This window comes from Dreissena polymorpha, chromosome 8 (genome assembly GCF_020536995.1).
Source record: "Dreissena polymorpha isolate Duluth1 chromosome 8, UMN_Dpol_1.0, whole genome shotgun sequence".
NCBI lineage: Eukaryota > Metazoa > Mollusca > Bivalvia > Myida > Dreissenidae > Dreissena > Dreissena polymorpha.
The window spans coordinates 93,779,354-93,792,252 of record NC_068362.1 but is presented as its reverse complement, the minus strand read 5'-3'; the positions used below and the strand labels follow the sequence as shown (position 1 = coordinate 93,792,252).

Below are 12,899 nucleotides of genomic sequence, written 5' to 3'. Positions count from 1 at the left end.
AAATGTGGACGGACCGAGGGCGGACAAAGACCAATCCTAAAACCTCACCTGAGCAATCAGGTGAGCTAAAAAGTGTTTCACCGATCTGAGCCATTTTTCAAATTGTCCGAGAAATCAATAAAACCAATGTATTGACTAAGTTTCACGGTGATTAGGCAAAAAATGTGACTTCTATAGTGTTCAATCACCAGGTTTCTCTCTAGTCACATAAGGAAAACTGCCCCACCCCCCTGGCGGCCATGTTTTTTGACCGATCGGGACCATTTGCGAACTTATCTGAGATATATATAAAACCAATCTTTTCACCAAGTTTCGTGATGATTGGGCAAATAATGTGACTTTCAGAGTGTTCACAAGCTTTTTTTACTATATAAATATAAGAAAACTGCCCCCTCCCCCCCCCCCCCCCCCCCCCGGCAGCCATGTTATTCAACTGACCGGAACCATTGTCGAACTCAACTCTTGTATCAAGGAAACAAATGTTCTGACCAAATTTCATGAAAATTGGGCCAAAAGTGTGACTTCTAGAGTGTTCACATGTTTTCACTATATACATATAGAGAAAAATGCCCCGCACACTGGTGTCCAAGTTTTTTCACCGATCTGGACCGTTTTCAATCTCGTCCGAGATATCAATAAAACCAATGTTTTGACCAACTTTCATGATGATTGGGCAAAAATTGTGACTTCTAGAGTGTTTACAAGGTTTCTCTATAGCCAAATATGGAAAACTGCACCGCCCACTGGCGGCCATGTTTTTCAACAAACCGGAACCACTTTTGAACTCAACCAACATATCATTAAGGCAAACATTTTGACCAAATTTCATGAAAATTGGGCCAAAAATGTGACTTTTAGAGTGTTCACATGTTTCACTATATACATATAGAGAAAAATGCCCCATCTACTGAAGGCCATGCTTTTTCACCGATCTGGACCATTTTCAAACTTGTCTGAGATATCAATAAAACCAATGTTTTGACCAACTTTCATGATGATTGGGCAAAAATTGTGACTTCTAGAGTGTTACAAGGTTTCTCTATAGCCAAATAAGGAAAACTGCCCCGCCCACTGGCGGCCATGTTTTTCAGAGGACCAGAACCACTTTTGAACTCAACTAACATATCATTAAGGCAAACGTTTGGACAAAGTTACATGAAGATTAGGCATGAAATGTGACTTCTACAGTGTTTACAAGGTTTTTCTTTTTTTTTTGACCGAGTGACCTAGTTTTTGACCCAGTTTCAAACTCGATCGAGATATCATCGGGACAAATCTTCTGACCAAGTTTCATGAAGATCGGACAATAAATGTGGCCTCTATAGTGTTTACGAACAAATGTTGACGGACGGACGACGGACGGACGGACGACGAACAAAGACCGGTCACAAAAGTTTACCTAAGCAATCAGGTGAGCTAAACAAAGGAGGTGGAAAGTGTCATCCCTGATAAGCCTGTGCAGAGTGCACACGCTAATCTGGGACGACATTTTACGCATATATGCATTAAGCCCCCTTTTTTCAAGAGCAGGGCCCAAATGTACGATCAGGGGTTTCGCTGTCGATCGCCATTGGCGCCAAATGGCGCTAAATTTTTGAAAGTGTCTTCAATTTTTTAAAAGTGGCGAATTTCAAAAAATTGGTAAAATCCTATCCGAAAATGTACTGTGAATCGAAAGCACGCGACCGAGCATTAGCGGCCAGCGTCTGTCAGTTGTAAATATTGATTTACGACAATGTAAGCGACCTACAGTGCAGATTGCAATCACTGAAGCGTGTAAGTGTTACAAACTGTGTGTTTACTGCTATTGTCAAGTTTTATGGGGGTTATTATCGGATTAACGGCTCCTTTATGATATTGAGCAATAAATTAAGTAACACAGGGACAAACTGTCACGACGATCAATAATTATAATAATGATTAGGGCCGCTATTTCTTTAATCAAAACCGTGTGGCTGGCATTTAATTTCTCCACAAAAACAAATAAAAACTTGTTTCAACAGGTATTTGTGAGCATTTATGTTTCATTATTATAATGTTCTGGGAAGGATATAATTTGATTAAGATACCAACCATTTCTGAAATAAAAAGTATATTGTTCGCTCGATGTACTATAGTTCGGATATGTTAAAATTCGGACATTTAAAGATAGGGACATTTATGTGTTGGTTTGTTGTTAATCATACATGCCATACGTCCCGCTCTCGGCGGGACAGTCCCGCTTTTGGGCCCTTTGTCCCGCCATCCCGATATGAGACGATTTGTCCCGACATTCGTAAAAAACGATGTAAGGTTTATAGGTTCCCAATAAAATTCGCTATTCAAGCTCTGTTTTGCTAACACCTACCCCCGCTAATCCCTTTATTCCCCCAATTAACAATCCGATTCTACTTATCGTGTGTACCAGTGTTGTTTATGACACCTTATCAGCGATTTATCGACTAATTATTGATTTCATCAGGCATTCACACCATGGTGGTCTTCAAGATAGTGGTCGCTTATTGCTATCGATAGTTGTATTATAATGAAATAAATGTTGAAAATGTGTTTATTTTTGTATTTGTTTGAAACGGTTTACAAAACAATTGTTTTGTAAAATTAACTCTACGTCATTAATGAGTCTTTTACATTCAATGTTTAGTTCATAAATAGCGGAATAATCCGAATGTGCAATATACCAAAATCGCAACAAACAGTCCAATAAGTGATACCCATCCTGTCTAGTGTAATTGGGTGTAATTGTAATAAAAACAACGAGGTGCTATGCATGACAGTTTGACCCTACTCCAATTAAGCTAAAAACCACGAGGTGCTATGCATGACAGTTTGACCCTACACCAATTAAGCCGCGACAATTGACAAGTAACAAACTGCGCATGGATACATGCTTAAAAAAACATCGCAACAAACAGTAAAAGTGGTACCCATCTTGTCTTGTGTTATTGTAATAAAAACGTGTTGTTATTCATGACAGTTTGACACTACCCCAATACAGCGCCTGACAATTCACAATTCAGTTTAATATGTGTATATAAGAAGAAAACAAAATATGATTATTAACATTAGAGAAAAATAATTTGAGTAAAGCAGCCATAGACTTCTTTTGTCCTTTTGTTTTTGTTGGTGTAAAAACGGTTGAGGCGTTGTTGAGAGTTAAAATGAACACAAAGACGGTTTGCTTCCACCAAAAACCTACCTCTGAAATGTGTACGGCCGCGCATTCCGTGTGTAACTGATTAACTGTTCGGTATATAGTTTACTGTAACCCGTACTTTCAGTGTACTGGATAGCCTCCCCTGCGTTAATGTTTGCCATTGAAAGTAATATAATGAGTATTGTTGTCGTTATGTTCTAGATTTTGTACTCTAAAAAGATGAATATTATCCTCTTTGTTTGCTATTGTCTTATTTTATAAAACTGTTATTGTTATGTTTTAGATTCCATGCTTCATATCAGATGTTTTATGTCTTGAATAAAAGTATCAAGAGTATTTGTTAGTACTATACTGACTACAGTAATAGTGGAATGATAAATCGTTTTAGGTGTCCCGCTTTTGGGTCAAATGTCCCGACAATTTTTTATGGAATGTCCCGCTTTGGACCTAAAAAATTATGGCATGTATGTGTTAATAGTTTGTAAAACTATGTTTAATGTTATTTCAGGCAACTAGAATAGATGGTGGCAATTATCTGGGCCTTTCTGTCAGGAAATAGGCGTGAAAAACATTCATTTAATTGAACCTTGAAATCATCCACTACTAACAGAAAACGTTTTAACAACAGAAGCTGATGTATATTATGTCCAAATGACCAAATATAACTGTGTTACAATTTGAAGTGAGAAGCTTTGTTTTATGATGTTTTATATTTCTTTTTTCCTTTCAAATGATGTACATTGGTGTGATTCTATGTTTTAATAATTTATTTCGAAACATTTATGCAGCATACTGTTTAATACATTGATGTTAACATTATTTATATTATATTATTTTGGTTATCTGTATTTTTATCAAGTTGAACAAATGTTATTTATATTTTATATGCAAATAAAGCTTATCAAGACTTATGAAGGTATGACTTACATGTATTAAGGTACTTATTGTTTTTTTATGTAAAAACGTACTTTTTAAAGTGATAATATAGTCAATGACATTAATGTAGTAAGGTTTCTTTAAATGATTGTTCTTATTAATAAGATTGGAATAACCGACAGTTTTTACGCCGCGAAAAAGTGGCGACAACTTTTTTTGGGCCAGTGAAACCCCTGTACGATGTATTCAATAATGGTTCTTATTATAATAATTATTAATACTATTGAATTACTGGACAGACCTGGGCAAAGAGCCTGTAATGCAGCAAGGCCTCTTTTTCATATACAAGGTCTCCAGGTTCCAGAACCTCATGCGCCAGCTTGCTAGAAAGAAAAGAAATGAGCCTCGCTTGGAGAAAACTGCGCTTTATGCATGTGCGTAAATAGCCATTACAGATTAGCCTGTGAAGTCTGCACTGGCTTATCAGGGATGACACTTTCCGGTTTTAAAACAAAACCTTAAAATCTAGTGTAGGCAGAAAGTGTCATCCCTGATTAGCGTGTGCAGACGCAAAGGCTAATGTGGGAGGACACTTTGCTCACATGCATTAAGCGAGGCTCATAATAATTTAACCAGACATGACATCAAACAACAAGGGACAAAATTGTCACAAAACCAGGTTTTAAATTTGAAAAAAAAAGTCTGATAAAGGGAGACAAGTCAAACTGAACTGATTGTTTAAAATTTACCCCCTTTGTTTCAAAATAAATATATTTTTAGTTGTGGCGACCTTGACCTTGGAGATATTGACGTAATTCTTTCCTGCCACACACCTTCAAATGATGGTTAACAAATGTGCCTATTGATTTTAAAATCTCACGATGAATGACATAGTTATGGCCCGGACAAGCTCAATTATGGCCATTTTTGACGTTTGAACTCAAAGTGTGACCTTGACCTTAGAAATATTGACGTAATTCTTTCGCGCGACACACCGTCTAATGATGGTGAACAAATGTGCCAAATGATTTTAAAATGTCACAATGAACGACAAAGTTATGGCCCGGACAAGCTTGTTCTGCCCTCCCGCCAGCCCACCCGCCGACATTCGCCAATCTAATAACCAGTTTTTTCCTTCGGAAAACCTGGTTAAAAACACTCAGGTTCTTATAAAGTTTGTTCAAATCCGAATGAAATTTTCTATTTTATATGAATATGATATTTCTTTTTACCTCTGTTTTTGCTCTTTGTTCCTCACACCAATGCTTGGTTGATTAACTGTACAGAAATCTGCTTCCATATCCACAATAGAGACAGGCAGGTCTGCATCGTGGCTATCTAAGTCTTTGAGCTTACCTGAAGAGATAAAACTAAATCTTCAAAGTAGGTTGCCCAGACGAACAACTATCTTTCAGTGTTTTTTCTCACCATTTTGGGAATGGGAAAAAATCCAATTGTTATGGCAATATTGGGATATTAGTGTTGTTCATTTTTTGCCAACAAGTACTTAAAATTGAGTATTAAAAAGAAATCAATATCATTTTGTTTAAGGTTCAACTTATAGAGCTGGATTTTAGATGAATGAAATGTTAATTAATTTGTTTTTTAACCTTCAATTGGGATTTATTAGGTCTCATAATAATTAGCCCAGAACCAAGTACACATTATAAATCTAATACTTACAAAAGATAACAAAATCAGATAACTTTATGACATACTGACATGATCATGAAAAAATGAATAATTACCTTTTTTGAGCTTTAATTATTATTTAAAAAAATAAAGCGATAACTAAACTTTGAAGAAAAAGGTTCAAACTTTCATAAAATGCTAGTTGCCTACCGGTAGTTGGAATACAAAATTTTGAAGTTGACTGGTCCTGGCTTAAATCTACTTGTCCAGGGTGAACAGCTAACCACTCATTTCTATCCTTGAAGGTCTGTGAGTTTACCTGTGATATTTTCTTGTTCTTCATGGCATGTATCTGTCTTGGCTTGAGAAACCACAGGTTCAGGTTTTTCCACACTGGTCTCAATGGGCTTATTGATTGTTGATTTATTCGATTCTTTCAATGATTGATCCTTTAGTTTCCCAGTTGTAAATTTTGTTTGCAATGTTTCATTTTCGAAGGAAATGTTCTTTGCAGAAGCTGATAATTCATCAAAGAAAACAATGTTAGGTTTATAGCCACTTTTTGCTGCAGCCTGATCAGTCGGTTGATTTGAATCTGTCCTTTGACCCACTTTATACATATCATGTGAATTATTCACATAACTATTGGGTTCACATGTTGACTTGACATTTGTATCCACATTTATAAATGTATACGCAGAGTTGGATGTTTTTGTGTTAAAAGCTGCATCAAAATCTGTGTCTGACTCATCCGTACTGTACATTTCATTTTCAGTCCATCTCGTGCTAGAATTTGACCCTATTTTGTTCTCATGCTCCACATGGTCAACATCTACCGGTACCACTACTGACTGGTCTGAGGAAGCTGCATGTCCAGGTGTTGGCTCTATTTTCATCTTGGATTCAGCAAATACACCATCCTAGCCAAAACAGAGAGTTTTAAGCATTAAACAATTACGATAACAAACGATAAATTCATGTTCTGTAAGAGACTGGAAATGCGGTTCAGACCGTATCTTTTGTAGAATATAATCCCAACTGTTCAGTAAATAGGAACAATACATTAAGTAGTTTTGTAAATTTTTAGACAGAAATGCAGGATTTCAATGCACCTTTGGGTGAAGACCCATAAATGTCCATTTTTTATGACGTAAAAGTAAAGCTTTGTACAGTGATCAAACATATTTTATAAATAAATAATGTATTCTGACAGGTCAGTGTTGTGGACTTCCAAAGTTTATCCTGCTCTTCCAAGTAAAGGTAAAAATATACCGTAAAACATTGTGTATAACGCGCATTTATGTATAATGCGCATCTACTTTTTGAAGCTAAAAAATTGGGAAAAAAGTTTTTGAAGCAAAAAAATCGGGGGAAAAATTCCGTACCGCAGGCTAACTGAAAATCATTATATTTACATTGCCAATCTTACGTGTTCTTTTATTGTTTCAATTATTAATTATTTTTAAGACGATAACGATACAACTAGTTTGTGTGTTTTTTTTAAAATCATATTATGAGTAAAAATAAATGTTTCGATTTAAATGAATTATGCATGAAATGAACACTTTCCACGAGGATACCATCAAGGTTTTCATCATATGTCTCCGAAGTAACTGTCCATGATTTTATAGTGGAGGAGAACACATATCGGATGGATTAGTTATAACTAAGAAACTGACATTATCGATTGGTATTGTCACGTGGTTATTCATGCATGACTAATTCACAACCGCGCATTCTATTTACATTCCGATCACATGCGTTCTTTTCGAGTGTCTATAATTGACAGGAAACTTTAATGACTCAAACTTCTCAACACCATTAAGACATTACCGGCGATAAACAAACAACGGAGGTGTGAAGCCGTTTGTCGGTTCGCATGTTTTGATAATAGCCCAGCTACACGAAACTTGACAGGTGACGCAAATTGTTCGAGAATCACAACCTCAATCTTGACAAGACGTATGAAAACGTGTAAACAAACACAACATCAATTTTATTAACACATTTGAAAAGCAAGAAAAATAATCATAAATATATTGGGAAAGACCTTTCAGACATACTATTGTAAATCGAAAAGTGCCCCCAAATAAATTGTGTAACCCTAGTACAGTAGGGTATAATATTGTGGGAAAACAATAACATTTAAATAAAAATGGCTTCCTTGTTTTTCATTCTCTTCTTCAAATTTATTTGATTTCAATGCTCTGTATGTACCTGAAAAAGATAGAAAATATTAATGTTAACTTTATAATGTTTATCCATCTATAATCAGATCGTAAATATAACACTATTATTAACATAGTTACAGTTAAAACACTGGGGAACAGAATGATGCGAGTTACCGCAACTGGGTAACTGACATTGAAAAAATGTCTTGGCATGGCTGTAGTTGTGCATAACGCGCATCAAGTTTTTAAAATAAAATTTTGGTGTAAAAAAGTGCGCCTTATACACAACTTTTTACGGTATTTCTCATAATTTTACTACATTAAACTTATAACACCGCCCACAGAACTTTCTAAAAGTGATCTTTGTACTGGAATGGTTTTTGCATCAAGGTTTTGCAGTTCAACCTCTAAGTATATATCTGGCCTTTTCCCAGGGTCTTTTATGGCAAGGGCTGCACCACTGTGCCTATATTGCAACATTTTAATGTTGTGTGTTTGTAATTGCTCTTAAGCAATGTAGTAATTGATAAAGGAAAAAATAATATATTGTCAAGTGACACCCTTGCTCCTTTGCCCAAACAAAATCCTGTGGAAAGGCCTATAATCAGTTCCAATGTCAAAGGCAATTACCGGTAATGAATATCAAAATCATTTTTTATTTGTCTTTAATCTTCACATGTATTATAGCAAAAAACTAAATTGGAATATCATCTTGGTTCTATACGAAATTGCGCAGTGGTCTTATAATGGGGATTTGCGAAAATTGAAATACGAAGTAAAATAACCGAGTTTCTTAAAAGTGGAGGCATCTTATATATAGCGGGTGGTAGTAAAATCTACATGGTTTTAAAGCAAGGTTCTGGTGCATACCATCATATGTGCTTTCATTGTACACACCATTGACCAACAACATCATTCTATAGATGCTAAATAACTGTTTGTAATACAAGCTTCCAAAACAATAAAAGTGTTAGTTTCAATAATTCATTTTCATGATATGTGAGTGCAATATAGGAATGTTAGAGCGTATATAACCCTTTTCAGAACAGAAGCAAGTAACTCGCAGTCAGTTTTGGTTTTAAGCTGTTTGCTGTTCATCAGAACTTAAGATTGAAAATGAGGCCTTTAAAACTTGAATCTAGTAAGGGTTAAATCTAATTAGATTTTCTATGGGACAACAAGCATGTCAAAATGCGTATCTGAGCTGTGAAGGGTTAGTTGAGGCTGCCTTGGATTGCTGGTTGGATTAGTAGGGTCATTGAAAGCTTCAATTAATATTGATGTCAGACAAAAATGGTCTTAATAAAGAATTTGGAAGTGGTCTTATAATCTAAGCTTTACACAATGAAAATATATTTAAACAAGAGGGTCTGAAAAGCCCAAATTCACTCACCTCAAAGAGATTCAAAGGAACTGACATGTTCTGTGCAGCCCAAGATGTCATTAGAACAAATGTTCTAACCAACTTTCATGAATAGTGTACACCCTGGCAGCCATGTTTTTCAACAGACTGGAACCATTTTTGTACACATCCAAGATATCATTAAAACAAATATTCTGATAAAGTTTCATGAAGATTGGACAAAAAATGTGACTTAAAGAGTGCTTACAAGTTTTCACATATAAGGAAAAATGCACCGCCCCCTGATGGCCATGTTTTTCAACCAACTGGAACAATTATGAACTCGTCTAAAATATCATTGGGCAAATTTTCTAACCAAGTTTCATGAAGATCAGACAATAAATGTGGCCTGACTGGCCTCTAGAATGTTAACAATTAGGTTTTACTATAGCCATATAGCCATATTAGTAAAAATGCCCCGCCCCCTGGTGCCCATGTCTTTCAACCAATTGGAACTATTTTTCAACTCATCTAAGATATTATCGGGAAAAATCTTCTGACCAAGTTTCATGATGATAGGACAATAAATGTGGCCTCTAGAGTGTTCACAAGGTTTTACTAAAGCCATATAAGGAACAAGAGGGCCATCAGGCCCTAAGGCGCTCACCTGAAAGCCAAAGGAACTAGACTATTCTGAAAAAAATGCAAGCTGATTCATGAAGATTATTTTGGACCAAAAAAGTGACTTTTAACATGTTTTTTTATATTTGACCTTGTAACCTAGTTTTTGATTCTCTGGCAAAATTTCATTGGGACAAATGTTCTGACCAATGACCAAGTTTCATGAAGATTGGCCAATAAATGTGGCTAATATAGTGTCAACAAGTTTTCACTAAAGCCATATAAGGACAACTGCCCCCCCCCCCTTGCGGCCATGTTTTTCAACGAACCATAACCATTTTCAAACTCACTCGAGCTATTGTTAGAACAAATGTTCTGATCAAGTTTCATAAAGATTGGATAATAAATGTGACTTCTAGAGTGTTAACAAGGTTTTGTAGTAAATAGCCATTTAAGGAAAAATGCCACGCCCCCTTGCGGCCATGTTTTTTAACGGATCTCAACCATTTTTAAACTTAGCCTAGATATTGTTAGTTCAAATATTCTGACAAGTTTCATGAGCATTGGACCACAAATGTGACTTCTAGAGTGTTAACAAGGTTTTACCATACAGTAAAGCCATATAAGGAAAACTGCCCCGCCCCATGGCGGCCATGTTTTTCATTCAACTGGAACCATTTTCAAACTAGTCCAAGATATTATTGGGACACATGTTTTGACCAAGTTTCATGAAGATTGGACTAAAAATGTGACTTCTAGAGTGTTAACAAGGTTTTACTATAGCCATATAAGGAAAACTGCCATGCCCCTTGGCGGCCATGTTTTTCAACCAACCGGAACCATTTTCAAACTCGTTCAAGATATTATTAGGACACATGTTCTGACAAAGTTTCATGAAGATTGGACCAAAAATGTGACTTCTAGAGAGTTAACAAGGTTTTACTAAAGCCATATAAGGAAAACTGCCACGCCCCCTGGCGGCCATGTTTTTCAACCAACCGGAACAATTTTTGAAATTGTCCAAGATTTTATTGGGACACATGTTCCCACTAAGTTTCATGCAGATTGGACTAAAAATGTGACTTCTAGAGTGTTAACAAGGTTTTACTATAGCCATATAAGGAAAACTGCCACGCCCCCTGGCAGCCATGTTTTTCAACCAACCGGAACCATTTTCGAACTCGTCCAAGATATTATTGAGACACATGTTCTAACCAAGTTTCATGAAGATTGGACAATAAATGTGACCTTTAGAGTTTTAACAAGGTAAATGTTGACGACGCACGACGGACAAGAGGCGATCACAATAGCTCACCATGAGCACGTTGTGCTCAGGTGAGCTAAAAATGTCCTGCCCCCTGGTGGCCATATTTTTCAACAAACCTGAACCATTTTCCAACTCATCCAAGATATCATTAGGATGAATCTTCTTACCAAGCTTCATGAAGATCCGACATTAAATGTGGCCTCTAGAGGGTTAACAAGGTTTTACTAAAGCCATATATAGCCATATAAGTAAAAATGCCCCGCCCCCTGATGGCCATGTTTTTCAAGCAACAGAAACCATTTTTAAACGTGTACAAGATATCATTAAAACAAATCTTCTGACCAAGTTTCATGATGATCAGACAATAAATGTGGCCTCTAGAGTGTTAACAATGTTTTACTATAGCTATATAAGGAAAAATGCCTTGCCCCCTTGGCGGCTATGTTTTTCAACCAAGCAGAACCATTTTCAAACTCATCCAAGATATCATTAGGACAAATCTTTTGACCAAGTTTCATGAAGATCAGACAATAAATGTGGCCTCTAGAGTGTTAACAAGGTTTTACTAAAGCTGCCCCGCCGCCTGGTTGCCATGTTTTTAAAGCAACCGGAATCATTTTTGAACTCGTCCAAGATATTATTGGGATGAATCTCTTGACTAAGTTTCATGAAGATTGGACAATAAATCTTGCCTCAAGAGTGTTATTTTTTTTTTACTTTAGCCATATAAGGAAAAATTCCCCGCCCCCTAGCAGCCATGTTTTTCAACGAACTGGCTTCATTTTCGAACTCGTCCAAGATATTATTGGGATAAATCTTCTAACAAAGTTTCATGAAGATTTGACAATAAATGTGGCCTCTAGAGTGTTAACAAGGTTGTAACTAAGCCATATATAGCCATATAAGGAAAAATGCCCTGCCCCTTGGCAGCCATGTTTTTCAAGCAAACGTTACCATTTTCGAACTCATCCAAGATATCATTGAGACAAATCTTCTGTCCATATTTCATGAAGATATGACAATAATTGTGGCCTCTAGTGTGTTAACAAGGCAAATGTTGACGCCGCACGAAGGACAAAGGACAAAAGGCAATCGCAAAAGCTTACCATTAGCAGCACAGTGTGCTCAGGTGAGCTAAAAATAATCAAATCACTTCAAAGGGGACACATTAGCAGGGAAGTACATATAAAATCTAGATTGCCTTGAAGAAGGGGCTTGGTGCATACTCAGGGAATAATCTACATGTGCGTCCCGCGTCTATGACGCACAAATATGGAAATAGACGCATCGTTTTGAAATATGTGCGTCCACTCGGACGCATTGCTGAACTGTATCCGTTAACGCATACACGAATCACGATAAGTACGAACAATCTTGTGTATGAGTCATGAGTGTAGCAATGAACGCTGAGTTTAACCGAATGAGGCTTGAAGACTCCAACAAGTCTTTTGATTGGCTCTAGTCGAGCCGCTGCTGTATAATACGAACCAATTAGAATCGACCTTTTAAATAGAATGTGTTATGATATTTTCTAGAGTCCCCGGATGAAAACCTGCTTTAACTTTGTGTAACTTAGTCATAAATAATACAGAAAAAAATGCCTCCGAAATAAAGTGTTGAAGCTAAATCCAAAACAAACAAATCTAAACTATAATAACGGTAGGTCAACAGCTCGCAATTCGGCCGTAAACAATAATATTATCATGCTCGCAATTCTGATGTTAACAATAATATTATCATCGATTTGAATCAAGTTGAAATGTTGTAACAGGTTATATTCATGTAACAGATAATGTTAAAGCCTATGTGAAGGCAAACAAGATAGTGATAACTCTG

The 12,899-nt window shown here is 36.4% G+C and overlaps 1 protein-coding gene across 4 annotated transcripts in view; it reads right to left on the bottom strand.

The window, feature by feature from the left end:
* Positions 1 to 12,899, bottom strand: part of LOC127842880 (uncharacterized) — a 70,378-nt gene that overhangs the window by 43,006 nt on the left and 14,473 nt on the right. For all 4 annotated transcript variants that reach the window (XM_052372637.1, XM_052372640.1, XM_052372639.1 and 1 more), the window contains 3 exons: positions 5,982 to 6,582; positions 5,263 to 5,386; positions 4,332 to 4,413 (listed from right to left, as the gene is read on the bottom strand). In XM_052372637.1, the coding sequence (XP_052228597.1) occupies positions 4,332 to 4,413; positions 5,263 to 5,386; positions 5,982 to 6,582 (807 nt within the window). The remainder of the gene's footprint in view (positions 1 to 4,331; positions 4,414 to 5,262; positions 5,387 to 5,981; positions 6,583 to 12,899) is intronic.